The sequence below is a fragment of the Armigeres subalbatus genome, chromosome 1 (assembly GCF_024139115.2).
Source record: "Armigeres subalbatus isolate Guangzhou_Male chromosome 1, GZ_Asu_2, whole genome shotgun sequence".
Lineage (NCBI taxonomy): Eukaryota > Metazoa > Arthropoda > Insecta > Diptera > Culicidae > Armigeres > Armigeres subalbatus.
This window is the reverse complement of record NC_085139.1, coordinates 86,696,446-86,715,698: the sequence shown is the minus strand read 5'-3', so window position 1 is coordinate 86,715,698 and position 19,253 is coordinate 86,696,446. Positions and strand designations below refer to the sequence as shown.

General features: G+C 38.5%; 1 protein-coding gene across 1 annotated transcript in view; it reads left to right on the top strand.

Moving 5' to 3' along the window:
* The window catches only part of LOC134206327 (uncharacterized), a 380,581-nt gene that overhangs the window by 187,491 nt on the left and 173,837 nt on the right, over positions 1 to 19,253 (top strand). The window contains exon 4 of the mRNA XM_062682026.1: positions 3,319 to 3,392. Within this exon, the coding sequence (XP_062538010.1) occupies positions 3,319 to 3,392 (74 nt within the window). The remainder of the gene's footprint in view (positions 1 to 3,318; positions 3,393 to 19,253) is intronic.

Sequence of the window (19,253 nt, the reverse complement as noted above, 5' to 3'; positions counted from 1 at the left end):
GAGAATGGGTCATTGTTTCAACTGCATAGAATGCTTGTATAGAAGATTTTATGTATCTGAGAACAATAAAACTGAATTATTAGTGACCTTTTTAACGATTTTGTTATCCGACCTCCAGACTGTCGGTGAGGGCTCGGACGTCACCCCTGACTACGGTATCCAACATTTTATTATATTTTAAGTTATGGTAATTTTGTTCTAAACCAGTGACATAAGTAATCGAATGAATTATCTTAAAATATGACTTCATTCCTCAATGCACCAAACTGTTCTACGTAGTTTACGTTGGGCGGTCGTGTCTTGTACATAACCCTTCAGATTTTTGTTTCTCATTCTAGCTAACAGTCATAATCAGCCTGTTTGCTACCCGCTCAGAAGTTTATGGATGGGAGGGATACGAGCAAAAGGTTAATAGACCCTGAAAGGATCTTAGTGGGGTCGCTGCCCGCACGATTTTTGCATTGTTCGAGAGATCAACCGCCAAATCGAAATATGTAGGTGAACTATATTCAGGCACTCAGCTGGAGACTCATTTACGTTTTGTTATGTCAAGTGGTAGGGCTCTTGTTCACTCGCGTGTGAAGCGCGGTGGGTTTGATCGAATTCAATTTGAATATAAACTAATATTTAGTTTAATTCATTTTAATTTTAATTTTAATTCAAGTTATTTTAATTTCCGATTTTTATTCTAAAAGCTACTTGCTACATCGTACGTACTTTGGACTCCGCAAGACGCTCCGATCGAATAGAGTTCGGCGTCGTACCAAACTGACTATCTACAAAACACTCATTAGATCGGTCGTCCTCTGCGGACACGAGACCTGGACGAAGCTCGTGGAGGACCAACGCGCACTTGGAGTTTTCGAATGGAAAATGCTGCGTACTATCTATCGTGGGTTGCAGATGGCGGACGGTGCGTGGAGGAGGCGAAAGAACCACGAGTTGCATGAGCTGCTGGGAGAACCATCCATCGTTCACATCGCGAAAATCGGACGACTGCGGTGGGCCGAGCACGTAGCCAGAATGTCGGACAGTAACCCGATGAAAATGGTTCTCGACAACGATAAGAAGGCGAGGTGTGCAGCGGGCAAGGTGGATCGATCGGGTGGAAGATGACTTGTGGACCCTCCGTATCCTGCGTGGTTGGCGACGTGTAGCCATGGACCGAGCCGAATGGAGAAGATTCTTATATACCGCACAGGCCCCTTCGGCCTTAGTCTGAATAAATAATAATTATTGGGCCTGCGCAAACCTCCTGTCTCGTCGGAGGTTTAACAGGGCCCACTGTCAAAACCCACCACATCGTAGGCAGGCACCACAACTCGTAGATGGCCTGGGGAGGGATCGTCTAGCCCTTGGACAAACTCCCTGCTGTCCCCGTCCGCTTCACAATAGCAGCGTCCAAATGTGTAAGGTGTCCAGCTTTCCAGGATGGCTACTAAAATCGGCCAAAAAGTTAACCCACCTGACTTGTTATAGATATTTGTCGTGTAAATGTGTAAATTGGTCGAATCGCAACAAAAAACAGTTATTCTCGAATGAATTGCAAAAGCCTTTGTTTCCCTTGGCCTTGAGTAATTTAGGCCGATACGTACAAATATTACAAAAAAAAGTCCCCCCCTTCGGATTTTTTCTCCAAAATGATAATATGAGGGGACATGATAATGGACAATGATAAAATTTCCAGAAAGATTTTCAAAACATTCTTTAACAAATCCTAGCAGTTTCTTTATTTTTTTATTTTGATATTTATGTTTTATTATCCCTTGACCTATCGGAGACCAGTAGGACATATTTTTTTTATAAAACATTTTAAAGGCCTCAAGTGCGATTGAAATACCATCACATCTTTACTTTTTTTACTTTCCAAATAAAGCGCAAAGATGCAATCACATATCCTGCCTTCCGTGGTCGGTTATTTCCACTTATGGTTGCGGTGAAACTCATCGATCACTAAACTTCTTGACGCTCCTGGGGTTCAGACAGTTTAATTTTCTTGGAAAATACCATTCCCAATCTGCAGTTGCTGAACGGGCAAAGTTGGGCTGGACAGTTCAAGTTCGGAAACAATGGATTGATTTCGTCATTTAGAAATGGGTAAGTATTTTGGATGTTTGGTATTTATAGCTTTGCAAAATATTTAACTTATGAATTTCAGTAATGAGGGTTTGTGGGTGTGTAAAAATCCATTTATCACTGTACTTGGTGACACTTCTGACTGCCTTGTCCGCTTTCCTCACCTCTTCAAAAGGGATAATGAAATTGTCTGATTTCCAAAAGTGTCGAAAATGTACAGTGATGGATGGTTTTCACAAACACAATCCGGAAAAGCGGGCCACACTGTCTGTCATTCCACGACGAATCTATGCTGTCATTGCTCCAAAATGAAATGAAAGATTCCATTCACTCAATTCAACCGTTCTCCGAGGAATGGCTCATCCGCCCAGCACTGCTGGCTAACCTCAACTGTGCGGCCAATCATTCATGGTCTGAGCTTCATCGGAAGCGTCAGCTTCAGGCATCCGTCGAATAAGGAGACTAAGTACATACAACCAAACACATCATCATCACATTTCCACTGTACTGTGATAGGTCTATTGATTGTATCCATTTCCAGCACAACACCGCACTGGCATCCTCATCGCTTGGCTGGGCGGTTAGGGGTTTCAGTTTTCTTTGATTTGAGCAAACAGAGGATTCCATCGTCCGCTTCCCAGCAATGGTCAATGTCAAACACATCTTTCCGGGGCGGGGAGCGCGCCACCATCATCGTCTGTCAGTAACTGCCAGCCGAACAACAACTGCAAGCTCCTTGTCAGTTTCCGTCCTTCGTTGAGACATTTATGGCTTCAGTCCATCGTACAGTTTCGTTGAATTTTCTTTCTTTATCAAGATCGAAGCGGACACATCCGGCACAGAGTGGGAGATAAATTTCCACTCAGCGGCTGCCACGTGTACGGTTTTAAAGACTCTAGTTTCATCGAATCATTTTAAAGACCCTTGGATGAACAATGAACAATTGGTTTGCCAGTCGATGAAAATTAGTCACCGCTTCTTTGGTTAATTACCTAATTTTTGCCTACATTTTTCAGATTTGTCTTTCATATTTCTGTAATCCAGATTTCTTAGAAAATAATTAAATTAGTACTATTCCATTGACAAGCAGATTTTTATTTAAAATTCTACTAACTCAATAATTTGAGTACCTTTCCTTGCGCCAGTATTATAAAATAACAAAACACCGACGACGGTGCTCGTTCGAAGCTCAATAAATTCTAATCAAATATTGCGTCATTCTCCTTTTCCGTATTCTTGCAGAATCTGTTCTCTGGAGCCGGTGGTCGGAAGAATGGGTTGTGCTATATGACGATTCGACGATGGCATGGTTCACGGTGAGTATATTCCTCGGGCCGTTCACGGTCTTATTCGCAACATGCGCGCCACCCAATCCCGTAGTCAAACAGATTATTTCTGAGTTAAACTCCAAAATGGAAACGGTAATACCAAAATCAAGCGAAGGCAGCCTGTGCTGACATTGACTTACATAAAACACGTGGCGGGACAAAATTTTGAGCTCAAAAGCTAGAACATGCTTCCAATCTTCGGTTCGGAAAGAGTGGTTCCCAACATGCGAGTAGATGGCTCTCAGGGATAAAACGCACATTCATGGCATCTCAATTCGACTTCAAAATTAATAGACAAAAAGTGAAAAGTGGGTAAAATATGTGACAAAATCGCAAAGTGGACGTAGGACTTGACTTGATCATGCCTTTAGAGATAAATCAAATGTTTAAGTCTCTAACATAATCTAATTTGAATAAATAATAGTCGATATACTTAGCATAGCATAGGTAATTGTACACATCGTGGGTGGTTATACAATGCTCAGCTGAGAAATCATCTGTATATTGTCGCCAATTGATACTTGGGATTAGTAGCTTTTCCTATACAGAAGCAGTTGCCAGGTCCTTACAATCACGAAAGAAAGGGAAGGAATGTTAGGTTAATATTAGACTGACCCAGGATACAAAAAGTCGTTGGATTCTACGGTACACTCCCCAGGATTTTACCTTTGGGTGGGAAATCACTCTCTGAAATTTTCAGCCTGATCGGTAAGCTGGCGCATTTGTTTTGAAGTTAATATGGCGGTTTCAGCCGAAATATATGGGAAAATACACCTCTGTTACTATTTCGTTCATTAGATTGGATGGAAGAGCCCTATTGAGCCCAAATTTGCGGGAAACGAAGAAAGCAGGCCAATGAACAATTCCACAGAGACTTTGTAGTGATATGATGTACCACTTAGTGTATAGTGCACTAGTGCGACAACTGGTACTATAACCACGACTAGAACATCTACCCTATTTGTATTTCGTAGTTTTTGGCGCTAATATTTGATGCTCTCACTATCGGTGCAGCAATACTTGGGCTTACCAGGGAAGTAACCTGATTGCAAAAAAAAATGCATAGACCAAGAAGGACGAACGAGTTTTGACGACAGATGGCGGAAATCCATATAGGTTACACGAATGCGAATTGTCTTGTTTGTAGTTCAAAAACTCGTTCAAATCGTTCAAGAGGACTAAGAGGATCTCATTTGTCTTTCTTCAGAGTGTGTAAGACTGAAACTGTAACTGAGCGTATTATTCCCTCGAAAGCTCAAAATTCAGAAAATGTTCTAATGCTCATACCAGTGAAGTTTTATGAGCTGGAGTTTATATTCGAAGTGATTATGGGAACGGCATTAAAAAAAATGTGCTCTAGTGAGTCAATTTTTTTTTACTTTACTGTATACAAACTAATTTTATCTCACAAAGACAAACCTTTCGCATTCCTTTCTTTCATTAAAGTTTTACTAACATGTTAATGGTCTTCCAACACTGGTACCGCACGCCACAACTGGAGCACAATGACTAAAATATAAACTCTCATTCAAAATATAAATTTTCCATAGAAACTTGAAAATTGCCGATAAAGAAATCAGGGTATTTAAATTTCCATAAATAATTAAATTTTTCCACAAAACAAAAATAAATTAGCACTTTTAAAAGCAAAATTTGCAATTGTAAAAGAAGAATCTTCTATAAAGAAATCAAAATGTTCCACGGAAAAAAAATTCTATAAATCCACATTAGCAATAAACTATTACAAAATTTTCCACAAAACAAATATTTTTCCACAAAAAAATTAAATCTTCCCACAAAAAAAAAACAATAAAGAGCAAAACATATTTTTGAAAATTTCCTTGAATAAATATAAAAAAGCAATTAAACTGAGCATTTTCCATAGATAACCCCTTCTTCAAAAGCGTCTAAAGTTCATGGAAATTTTCATCAGATTCATTGTAAATTTTTTGGAAATTTCAAATTTTTTTTTCTTTTTGTTGATTACTTTGTGCAAAAAAAGTTTAATTATTAAAATTTTGTAATTTTTTGTTGCTAATATGTATTGATTCATTTATGGAAATTTTGTATTTTGTTTTTTCGTCGAACATTGTAATTTTTTTATGGAAAATTCTTTATTTTTGTTTTGTGGAAAAATACTTTGGAACTTTTGCATTATTCGTGGAAATTTTATATTTATTTATTGCTCATACCCTGATTTCTTTATTGGCAATGGGGAAGGGTCGTTTGGCCGAAACTCATTTGGCCGAATGTAATTTAGCCGAAAGAGTAATTTGGTCGAAAGGGTCATTTTTCCGAAAGGGACATTTGGTCGAAAGGGTCATTTTTCCGAAAGGGACATTTGGTAGAATAGGACATTTTGAAACGTGAGAAAAAAGGAGTGAAAGTAAGCCGTCTCATTACTCACTTCTTATTTCTCACTGCTCACTGTAAAAAGTGAGTTGTGACAAGTGAGTAATGAGACGTCTTATTACTCACTTGACGCTTCTAAATTTTCTCAGCAAGAAGTGAGAAATGAGAAGTGAGAAGTGAAAAGCGAAGTGAGAAGTGAGACGCTGCATTACTAATTTTCTCACTTTTTACAGTGAGCAGTGAGAATTGAGTAGTGACACGTCCCACTTCTCACTCCTCATTTCTCACGTTTCATGCGGCGTCCTATTTGGCCAAATAATCTATTCTGCCAAATGTCCTATTCGACCAAACGTCATATTCGGCCAAATGTTCTATTCGGTTAAATGACCCTTTCGGCCAAATGACCCTTTCGACTAAATGACCCTTTCGGCCAAATGAACCTTTCGACCAAATGACCCTTTCGGCCAAATGACCCTTTCGGCCGAATAAATTTCGGCCTAATGTTCGGTTCGGTTCGGACAAATGCTATATTCGGCCAAACAACTTTCGGCCGAACGGTATTTGGCGAAACAACCCTTCCCCTTTTAATATAAAGCTACTATAAAATTTGTGGCTGAATCTTATAGAACATCCAATGCAATCGTACCTTGAACTGATCGGAAATATGTAGTTGTATGATAAACATATGCGGTACACTGGGGTCGCTTTTTACGCGACTTTGTTTACGCGGATTTTGGGATTTACGCGGTTTCTTTAAGCAATTTTTCGAAAAAATCCACGTGAAAATTGTAAAAAAAATGATTTCTGATCAGTTCAATCAAAGTTAATTGCCTATTTCCGGGGATTAAACCACCCGACTTGGACGTTAATTTACAATGTTATGGAAACTCATATGTGAATATGTACGTTATGTGGAAGATATTGATTTGAAAAATGTATTGGAGGTAACCACTTTCCTTCGAAGGGACTCGAACCCATGACCCTACAGTACGCTAGACTGGTGCTTTAACCAACTAAGCTACGAAGGACCTCCGTCGGCCTTCGCAACCTAGCGGCTACTGAACGAGCTCGAGATTCCCAAATTGGACGCATAGTCAAATCACTCGCAATCCATTTCTCAAGCCAATACTTCCACATGTGTATTGTACACGTCCACATTAGAGGAGCGTGAGTATTTAGAATGTCTGGCGGCTATACACATTCTTCATCAGCAACGGTACTGATCAAGTGAGGTTGTGTAAGCATTTGCCAGTCGGTCGTCAAGCTCAGACCCGACCGCATTGCGTAGGCAAGAGCACGCAACTCAGGTTCAGTTCAATCAAAGGTAATTGCCTATTTCCGGGGATTTCCTTCGTAGCTTAGTTGGTTAAAGCACCAGTCTAGCGTACTGCAGGGTCATGGGTTCGAGTCCCATCGAAGGGAAAGTGGTTACCTCCAATACATTTTTCAAATCAATATCTTCCACATAACGTACATATTCACATATGGATTTCTGATCGATTCTTGCTAAAGTCGTTTTTTACGCGGATTTTGGATTTTGCGCGGTTTTCAAAAAAATATTCCAAGTCTTTTTCAAGGGAAAACACTTAGAGTATTTAATGGAGGTACGATGCTGGGTCATTAGAGCCAAGGCAGTCAGTCCCGAAGGTCATTTGACCACAGCCGTTAGGCCGAATGAGTAGTGAGAAGGGAGAAGTAATAAGTGAGAAATGAGAAAAAGGTGTAATATGTGAGAAGTAAGAAGCAAGAAGTGGGGAAGTGAGAAGCAAGAAGTGAGTAGTTATCAGTAAGAAGTGAGATGTGAAAAGCAAGAAGTGAATAGTGAGAAGTGAGATGTGACAAGTGAGAATTGAGAAGATATATGTGAGAAGTGAGAAGTGATAAGTGAGAAATGAGAAGTAATTTATGAGAAGTGAGAAGCAAGAAGAGAGAAGTGAGGATTGTGAAGTGAGAAGCAAGAAGTAAGAAACAAGAATGGAAAAATGAAAAAGGACAAGTGAGAGTCGAGAAGTGACTAGTGAGAAGTGAGTAATGTGATAAACATGTGAAATTTGAGAATAGAGAAGTGAGAAACGAGAAGGGATAAGTAAACAGCGAAAAGTGAGAAGTGGCAAATGAGAAATTAGATAAGTGAGATTTAAGATAAAAAAGTGTACTTCTCGGAAGTATGAAGTAAAAAATGAGAAGTGTGAAGTAACTAGTGTGAAGTGAGAAGTGAAGAGTAAGAAGTGAATAATGAGAAGTAAGAAATGAGAAGTGAGAAACGGGTGGTGTGAAACGGTGGAAGCGAAAATGAGAGACGAGAAGGAAGAAGTAAAAAGTGGACGAGAAGTAAGATGTGCGAAGTGAGAAGTGAGAAATAAGAAGGGAGAAATCAGAACTAAGAAAACGGCAGCGAGAAGTGCAATGTGAGATTTGGGAAGTGTGAAATGTAGAATGATATACGAGTAGTGAGAAGTAAAAGGTGAGCTGTGGAAAGTGATTTTTGAAAAGTGAAAAGTTTGAAGTAAATAGTGAGAAGTGAGATGTGAAAAATCAGAAGTGAGAAATGAGAAGTTAGAAGAAGTATGAAGTAGAAGTAAGAAGTAAGAAGCGAGAAGTGGGAAGTGAAAAGTGTAAAGTGAGAAGCGGGAAATCAGAAGTGAGTGACGAGAAATGAATAGTGAGAAATGAAAAATGAGATAAATATGCGAGATTTGAAAAATGAGAAGTGAGAAACGAGAAGTGATAAGTGAGAGACGAGAAATTAAAAGCTACAAGTGAGATTTAGAAGTGAGAAATTCGATACGAGAAGTGAGATGTAGCTAGAAGTGAGAAACGAGAAGTGATAAGTGAGAGCCAAGAAGTGGGTTGGAAGCAACAAATAGTGAGAAATTCAATACGAGGAGTGAGATGTAAGATGTGAGAAGTGAGAAAAAAGAAGCCAGAATTGAATGGAGAGAACTGAGTTGTGAGAAGTGAGATGTGAGAAGTGAGGAGCGAGAAATGAAAAGTAGTAAGATGTGAGAAGTGAAGGCAAGAAGGGTGAAGTTAGAAGATATAAGTGAAGAGTGTGAAGTGAGAAGTGAGAAGTAAAAAGTGAGAAGTGAGAACTGAGAGGCGGGAGACGAGAAGTGAGTAATGAGAGATGCGAAATGAGATAAAGATGTGACATGTGAAAAGTGAGAATGTAAAATGTGAGAAGTAAGAAGTGATAAGTAAAAGCCTAGAAGTGAGTTGTGAGAAGTGAGATATCAGAAGTGAGGAGTGAGAAATAAAAAGCAATATGTAAGATATGAGAAGTGAGAAGCAAAAAAAGAGAGAGAGAAGGGAAAAGTTAGAATGTAGAAGTGAGGTGTGTGATGTGAAAAGTGAGAAGCAAAGAATTGAGAAGTTATAAGTGAGAATCGAGAAGTGAGAAGTGAGAGGTGAGAAGTGAATAGTGAGAAGCGAGTTATAAAAAGTGAAAAAAATAGTTAAAGATGGAAGATGTAAGAAGTGAAAAGTGAGAAGTGTACCACGCGAATTTGACGTCACACGTTTCATTGCTTGGATTGCATTCGTGACGTCATGCACGTTTGGCTACACTGGTGCACCGCCATGCTGTTCGAGTCGTAAGACAAGAACAGGACGCTTTTATAAGCCACCCGGGGGAAGCGAGAAAGCCGACAAATGTGCCACAACTGAGGCCTTCTTCTTCATTGGAAGATTGAATATGGCCGAAGCGACGATTGATTTCGCCCTGATGGCCAACTAGGAAAAGACAACGCCTAACCAAAAACGCCTCAGACAGCAAACCGGCGAAGGTGTTTAGATAAAAGCCAAACAATAGGCGACAGTAGTGATTTTTGTCTGACATGTGCTGCTCGGGAAGAGATCATGGGTGACGACGCAAAGGTGAGGTCGTTGGGGACGGAAGTGACCTTCCAGTGCAAGCACGGACGAGGACACGAATGCGGAAGACGACGTCTCTGCCATCAGAGAGCAGTGCGGTACAAAGGTCGTCCATTTGGCACGCAGCTAGCCTACCCTAGGTCATGGAGCAAGGGATGTGGAAATCGGCTGGTCAGTAAGCCCAATAAGCACACATCAGCCACCTTCAATGGACAGGTACTATTGGTGCTTAGAGTCGACTTTAAGGGCCCAGACCGTAGCACCCTGTGTCGTCATTGTGGAAGGGCACAAGGCGCAGGAATGCGATAAGTCACCAAAGTGTCCATTTGCGCCAGCAAAAAGCAAGCATGTAATCACCTTATGGGTGGACCTCCGTGTCCCGTCGCAGAGGAAAACAAGGAAAGCCATGCTGCTGTCGAGGACTGATGTCGATCTCCTGTCCGATCCGTACAACGCCCCTGACTCGGATCGTTATTTATGTGACTATTTTCACGCGCATCTCGGAATTTATTCCATGGACCGCAAGGAGCATGCAATATATTTGAAAAAGGTCGACAGGCCTTTGCTTTGTAGATCGAAAGGCCTTGCTGCTGGAATTGAAACAAGTCGACAGACCTTTGGTTATGCGTGTAGATCTATAGGCCTTACCCAAGGATTTTTTTTGATGGTCATGAAGTTATGCTGTGTATTCTAATTTATGTTCCACAAGGAGCATATCTGAAAGAGATCGATAAACCTTTGGTTACGCATGTAGATCAAAAGGCCTTACTCCTGGAATTTCTTGGATGGCCAAGAAGTTATTCTTCATACTCTTTCTATTCTATGTAGCACAAGGAGCATGCACCATATTTGAAACAGGTCGATAGACTTTTAGTTACGCGTGAAAAAAGCGAAAACCCGATTTTTTATTAAAAGTCGTTTTACGCAATTTTCGGTGAACAAGTAAAGCCATTTTTATGTGTTTTTTTACGCGGTTTGGATTTACGCGGAACGTAACCCCCGCGTGAAAACCGACTCCAGTTTATTAAAAAAAATCGTTTCAGGAGGTTTGAAACGAAATTCCGCGGAATTTCGCCGAATTTGAGCATGGCAAAATCTGATTTCTTAATTTCGTTTCGTTTCGTGAAATTACAAAAATTTCGCTAGAAAAAACTAACTTTTAACGAAATTTAACGGAATTCCGCGGACCAGTTAGTTATATCTAAATTTTATCACAATTATATCAATATGTGTTACAAATAACAAAACTTGTAATAATTTTGTTATCTGTCAAAAATGGAGGAAAGATTTCTTTTATGAACGTCATAACATGAATATAACATAATGTGTTATGTTTATTTTTACCGAAAAAAAAAGCCTACATTTTTGGTAGATAGGAATTGGAAAGAAAGGGAACCAGCTGGACAAAGTTAATTGCTTACATTATGGATAACATCATCTTTTCAATAACATAATTTGTTATAGTATAAGCTTTTTTCACAACCTTCTATGTAACACATTGAGTTATTTTTTTATTCAAATAATAACATAGGGGAAACGACGCACATAGGGGTATTTTCGCAATCTAGCCGGAATAAATTATTTTATCTCTTAAACTGCTATATTTCACCTTATTTTATGATACTGTGATGATAATTTAGCTGAAATATCAGTTTTCTTAATTTTCACTTTTTGACCCATGTGCTTTACCCTTTAAAACCTTGAAAAACAATGGTAATTCCAATTAATTCATTCTCATCAACGCTGCTTCCGAAATCAGCTCAACTCTTTGTGTTTGCAAGGGGAAATATAGAGCTAAAAGATGGTGTCATGGAAATTGCTTTATGACTCTTCCTCTTTTCATAGGGAGGTTGAATGTATGATATAGGCCATAAATGCCTTAAATACAGTACCAAACTAAAAACATCCGCTTTCAAAATGGCGCAAATTTGCGCAAGATTTTTCTTCGGGATCCTAAAATATGGACATAAATGCGTCCTCTCTATACTGAAATATTACCGAATATCATCGAATAAGTGTTTTATGCTTATTGAAAATATGAGTAACATTATCTAGTTTCAGCTCGAAAATGGACTTCGAATTACTCTTTTGTATTTCTGTTCAGAACCATTCATTCTTGTCAAAAATATGTTTACATGATACTATTTTGTCTACTTTTTCATGGTATGTACTGATCTGTGGATTGCTGTGACAAATATTTGACCACAATAGAACATACCGAACGTAATCAAATTCAACAGAAAAATCATTAATTTTCTCAACGAAAAACCTCTAACTTTCTAGAAGTGTAGTGGTAAAACTTTAAATCTAAATAGAAAACCTAGTACTAGGAGTCGCTCGTCTACCATTCAGAGAAGTTTGAGGCATATTTGGACTGCTCTAGGACAATTTTGAAAATTTAACTTTATTCCGGCTAGAATGGTGAAATACCCTATATGTGCGACGGTTTGGCAGGTTCTATTATTGGCAGGCGGGTTTTTGTTGACCAAATTTTATGAATTTGGCTACAATATTCTTTGATATGCAAAGAATATTTAGGCCAAATTTGAGCATAATCAGTCATAAAAAACCCCCCTGACAATAATAGAACAAACTTGCTAAAGCCGTCATTCCCCCTATTCAGTAATATTTTTTGTTAAAACTAGAAGAGATTTTGTTACAATTTTTGTTATTTTAACTACTAATGGTACATGTTTTATAACAACCGCTGCTATTAAAATCTACTGTAACAGAATAAGAAGTTCGCATGTAAATCTGTTACTATCTACTGATAGGGTGGTCGGGCCGCTTAAGAATTAATAAGACCCTAAAGAAAACATTATTATCAAACGAAGGACATGATTTTGCGTTGTATTGATTTAAAACATGGTTTTCGTCTTCGAGTTTTCAAAATAACTTCGTTTACAATAAATATTTAGTCACTTACCAAGATGGCTTCACATTTACCTTGCATTAATTTTATGGTTTTGAGTTCGCTTAATACCATAAAACCACGTCGATAAGTCAACGATAAGTCAATATGAAGTATGCTTCAGCATAATCACATAATTCTTAAATGAAATGAGGTTTTAAACAGAATTTAAATCAGAATACAAAAAAAATCCCACAATTCCTATATTTTTATATACTTACTGATATAAAGCTGAACTGATATAAAATTGATCAGATTCGGGAGCACACACTCCACGATGAATTGCTTTGAAAGCAACACAAATGCTGGGGTATTGCCTTATCGCCAATGGTAAACAGGAACGCGACGATTTATCACAGACTACTTCTTCAGTTACTATAGCTCTATTGGTCACAAAGCAGTTATTTGACTTTAAAAAAATAAGAAATCAGAATTGCGTATATAGTGTAATATTTTTTGTAAATTCAATAAAAACGCCGCGAAAATAAACGTTTCGTTTCGTAAAACTTCGAATTAATTGGACCTCGATTTCGTATCGTTTCGAAGTCTCGAAAGTGCATATATATTTCGTTCCATTTCGTTTCTAATCAACATAGACATTGGTCATCTTATACCACAGATCGCGTTACATTATTGCCACCCAGTCCACCCAGTCCAGTCCAGCGTAGCCACGGGGGTGTTTTTGGGCATAAACCCCCCCCCCAGAGACAAGATTTTTGAAAGAAATTTTTTTCGAAAAAATGTTCGGAAAACCGATAATAGTCAAACAAAATTGAGCACAACAGTCGAAAGTATCACATCAACTCTATAAAAAGAATAAAGAAAATTAAATATATTTCTGAAGGAATATCCGAAGGAATATTTGTACAAAAAGTCCTATATTTCTCCAGGAATTTCTTCGAAAGTCCGGAAAGTAGTAAAACAAACTAAATTTTGCCTCTAGAATCAAGACTACATAGTAAGAGAAACTCCCAAAATATCGAGATATTCGGATATTCTCAAGAATTCTTTGGGAATTTACTGCAGTACCTTCGAGTACCTTCGAAAATTTCTACAGATTTTTTTTCATTAATACCTTAAATAATTTCCTAGAAAAAATATTCAGGAATTAATTCGGTAAGTCATCAAGAAACTCATTCTAAAATACCTTCAAAAACTCCGTCAGGAATCCGATCGAGAATTTCTTCAGGAAGTCTTTTAAAAAAATCTCCACAAATTAAACCAGGCTTTTCTTTGAAATTGCCTCAGGAATTGCTTCGCAACTTCTTAGGATCTTATGAAATTTCTTAAAGAATTCTTCTGGAAATTCCTTCAAAATTCTTATAAGATCCATTCTGACCATTCCAGCAGGAATTCCTTCAGATTTTTTTTTGAATACTTTCAATAATTTCTACTCATGTAGATGGCTACAATTCCCCACATTTGTAATGGATTCGACGTGCCCTCAAAGAAGCCATCCTTCGGAAAGCTCAAAAGGATTGCGAATCTATTTATTAGTCTGTTTGATTACATTGCTAAAAGGATATTCTTTCTATCCCGTGGACTTCGCGTAAGTGTTTCTGCTTACAGGTTCGACACCTTCGTTTTTTTTGCCCTTCACACAGCAGTGCATTGAAAGTAGAATGGTAATTAAATTCGACTGTACTATTGGGTGGAGCCGTAAGAGCACGACTTAAGCCAGGATGGTGGATAACTACATACATACATACATACTTTAAAAAATTTCCACTAAAAAAAATCTAAAATTCGTTCGAAAATTATTTTAACAGTTCCAATGGAATTCTTCCAGGTATTCCATAAGACATTCCACTCCATCGGAAATTTATCTAGTTATTCCTTCGGAATTTCCTCCGCCATATTCTTCCAAAATTCTAGGTTTCAGATATCTCCGTAGAGCAATTTCCAAAGGACCTCCTATAGGAATTATCGACATTCTAAAATTTCTTAAAGAAATTCTTTGGGCATTCCTCCAAGAATTCCTTCGGAATTTTCTCCAGAGATTCCTCCAGAAAATCCTCCAGAAATTACTACGGAGATAAATCCAGAAATTCCTCAAGGCTCTAAGAATTTTCTTCAGATATTCCTTCAGATCAGTTTTGCATTCGCATATCATGAGGCTAACACAATGATACTCCATGCCCAGGGAAGCTAAAAAAATCCTACGAGACTGGGAATTCAAATCCAACATTCATTATGGTGTTGATTTGTAGCCGCGTTTGTAAGCACTGGACCAATATAGAATATGTAACATTCAAACATTTAAAAAGATGATGAACCACCCAATGCGACCAGAATGAGGTTATTCCACATGAAGTTACATATGAGATTAGAAGTTCATCGTCACGCTCATTGATTTATAGATCTGTAGCCAAGAAGTTTTTGGATGACCTAACATTTAACACGCCAAAGCGTGTAAAAGTGACAGGGATATAATTAACAAATCTACTAAAGGTAAAATAGCTATTTAAATAATGCTTGATAGGTTGCCTTGGTTCGGCAGATGCGAACGCACTGCATAATGTGATTTTTGTGTTCGCCAAACACCTTGACCGGCGTCGGCGTACGTCAAAGTGTCGGCGGCGGCGGCGCACAGGTCTAGTTCCAAAGTAGTTGACGGTGATGAAACTATCAATCGCCGAGATTTCAACGTGAAGATGCAAGAAAAATTAATAAAGATACGAAACGAGGACCCCGCAATAACACGTGCAACCTGGAGATTAATTTGTTGTGGCTCAACAGTGGCGAATGAGAGAGAACTCTAGATTTGTACCCACGCAGTATAGGGTTGTCGAACAGTCCAACGGTAACTTGACATTGGTAGATGACTGAGGCAACCAAATGAAATCGCTTGTCATACAAACAAATAAAATTCAGCGAATGAAGTACAGTTGGAATCCCGAGAAAGCGAGCCATCTTTCAGAACGTCTTCGAATGAAGAGCAGATCAGAAAACCGCATAGGCCAATACTGCCGTAATCTGGCAAAGTGACGTATTCGCCAATTTACAACATATGTGTTTTTCATTTTTCTGTTAATGTTTACAATGGATCAATCGCCGCGAAATTGCTGGTGGGGATTCTCATCGATTTGTTTTCGCCGAAAACAAATCGATGAGAATCCCCACCATTTTTCTGTTAAAGAGATCGGCGAATACTACTCGTTAACACCATTATTGGAAAATGGCGTATACGTCACTTTTTCAGATTACGGCAGAATAAGACTCATCAAAACTCCAAACTATCTCTGCAAATATCCAGAACGAACAAGAGTATAACAAGCCAAGCACTAAGTACTATTAGATGAGTGTGGGGAATAACCGAGGATGGCCGCCACCTGAGTATTGTAGTGTTAAATGTTGATTTGGAGTTGAAAATCTATCCAAATGAGAGAAATTTGTACAAAATAAGTGGGAAGAAGCTTATGTCAAGTTATGTCGAATATCAGTAATAAATACGAAAATTATTTTAAGCTTTTAGTGCAACATATTCTGCTGATTCCACGAAGTTTGAGAACGTCTACTGCACGGCCTATGCGGCTGGAGACGGTTGACGAATTCCTAAATTCCTTTCCACCCGTGCTTAAAAGCCATCGGAGCGGAAGACTGCTACGAGAGGATATGCCTTTTCATCCAAGAGAAGAAGCCGGATAAATGCCGCACGGGACAAGAACGAGAACGAAACAGCGCCAGCGGAAGCTCCAAGGACGGCAACTGCTTGAGACAACTGTAGAGTAGGTTAGTGGAGGATGGTCTTAAATGCACGGGTAGTTATGAAATTTGAGTAAAATTTCAAAGACTAAAAGTAGGACTCGTTTGCCAAAAACGTTGCTTTAGTGCTTCTACAAGTTATGAGTCAAACATGTTGTTTCACAATTACATTTGAGGCTGTTGTCCCCTACAAATATTTGCTTTCTGTTTGAATGCTGCCTCCGTTAGAATTATGTTAGCGGTGAGTGTGGGGGATGGAGGGGGATCGTCTACTGGTAACTAACGTAGACGATAATACCGTGCCCATGTACGAAGCTACCTGTTCGGCACTTATTTTGTCGTTGGCGTCGGATCCAGCGGAGCCGGGTAGTGGGCTGGGTATTGGTGTTGGGCTTGGTAGATGAGTTTTTGATTCTCGTTCAACGGAAAAGCAGAAAAACAAACTTTTTCCGGCTCACTCACTGTTTGATGTTTTAGCGAGGACGATGATGACGGCGGCGACGACTACGGCGAAACCAGCGATGTTTTCGCTAAGATAGCCAACCTAGCCTGGGATTTGATGTGGTGGGTGGAATTTCGTAGTCAAAGTTTGATGAGCAGTTGAATGGAAGACGAGCAAATATTTGATGGAATGATTTTTTCCGGTGCCTTGCTGGTGCACATCACAGAAATTGAATTTTGTGGATACGATTCGAGGCGATTTCCAGAACCATGAATCTCAGAAAACAAGTTTATCTGGAAAACAGCATATAATGAGCGACTTCTCGCTGAGGCGAAAACAGGCGATCGTGGTTTTCCGAACTTTTTGGTGTGGAACATAATTACTGCTTTTCAAGAGAAAAGCTTTCGTTTTCCAAAGTATAGCATAAAACAGCCGTCAAACAGTTATTTTAAATTGGAATTGAGAAGAGATTTTATATGTAACTCGTTGCGTTTATCCTAAGGATGTCGTCACACTACTGCGATTTAACCCACCGAAAACCACATGCAAAAATTTTACCTAGTCCTGATAGGTGACCAAAACGCATTATTTTGAACATAACTCTTGTAAACATTGACTAATCAGTGATCAGGGCCTATTATCAAGAGAAAACAATGAAATACGATGAAGGACGGAAATGTAATTTTCATATAAAATTGTTATGTTTAAGGATAAAGATATGACTCCTAGCGATTAGAACAAGCTCTAGCTTTGTTTCTCAGCACGCACAGAACGGCCTCCGAATGTTCAATCAATGTAGGATATTTGCACGCATGCTGACTGGTTAGGGCCACTGGTTATGACACTTTTATTCGAGGCTTCTAGAGATGGTCAGATTTTTAAAATTTATACAATATCGGGTACAGCTTTGTACGATGGAACAAATTTGGGTATAGATTGGGTACCGGCTTGTGAAATAAAATGCTGAATATTTTTATTCGGTTTTGTTAATTTTTTTAATTAGGCTCTTTCTTTATTTGGGCTTAAATCGTTTTCGATGTGAAGATAAACAGAAATTATCTTGTCTCAAGTTCCCGGGTAAAAATTTAGTTCTGGTTCAGCTCGGTTTGATTAATTAATATATTTCAGGTTCGGACTAACGATTAAAAAAAATCTCGGGTACGGATCGGGTTCGGGTTTGATAAGGTTTCATTCCGGGTTTGAAAGAAATATAAAAGAAAGAAATTATAAATCGGGTTTTGGTCTGGTTGGGGTTTGCAAATTGTGGAACCCGACCATCTCTAAGGCCGAATATACCATTTGGCCGAACAGGCCATTAGGGCGAAAGCCAAAAGAGTCGTTTGGCCGAAAGGGTAATTCGGCCGAAAGAGTCATTTGGCCGAAAGGGTCATTTTGCCAAAAGGGTCATTTAGCCAAAAGGGTCATTTGGCCGAAAGAGTCATTTGTCCGAAAGGGTCGTTTGGCCGACAGGGTCGTTTGGCCAAAAGGGTCATTTGTCTCGCTTCTCACTTTTCATTTTTCGCTTCTCACTGTAAAAAGTGAGAAGCGCGAAATGAGAAGTGAGACGTCTCACTACTCATTCCGCACTTCTTACTTTTTACAGCAAGAAGTGATAAATGAGGAGTGAGTAGTGAAAGGTCTCACTTCTCACTCCCCATTTCTCACTTCACACTTTTTAAAAAGAGGAGCACGAAGTGAGTAGTGAGACGTCTCACTACTTACTTTGTGCTTTTCACTTTTTACAGCGAGGAGTGATAAATGAGGAGTGAGAAGTGAGACGTCTCCCTTCTCATTCCAAATTTATCACTTTGTTCCATTTGGCCAAACGACCCTTTCGGCCTAATGACCCTTTCGGCCAAGTGATCCTTTCTGCGAAACGACCCTTCCGGCCAAGGCATTTCCATGAAGAATTAAAAATTTTCCATAAAAAAAATAAAGAAATTTCCAATAAGGAAATCAGGGTATAAGCAATAAATAAATATAAAATTTCCACAAATAAAGCAAAATTTCCATAAACAATGAAGAAATTTCCACAAATCCAAAAACTAACTAGCGCTTTTAAAAGCAAAAATTGCAAATATAAAAGAAGAATTTTCCATACAGAAGTCAATATGTTCCACGGAAAAAATACAAAATTTTCATAAATAAATCAATATTAGCAATAAAAATTACAAAATTTTCCATAAATAAATATTTCCTTCTATAAAAAAAAAATTTTTCACAAAGTAATCAATAAAGAGCAATAATAAAAACAAGAAAATTTCGATTAAAATACAAAAAGCAATAAAATTGATGAAATTTTCTATGAACTCGAAACGTCTTTAAAGAAGGGGTCATCTATGGAAAAATGCTCAGTTTTATTGCTTTTTATATTTCTTTATGTAAATTTTCATATTTTTTTATTGCTCTTTATTATTTTTACGTGGAAAGTTTTTAATTTATTGTGGAAAAAAATTATTTTGTGGAAAATTTTGTAATTGTCTGCAGTTTTTGCTTTTAAAAGTGCTAATTTATTTTTGTTTTGAGGAAAATTCTTGATTGTTAATGGAAACTTTGCTTTTTTGTG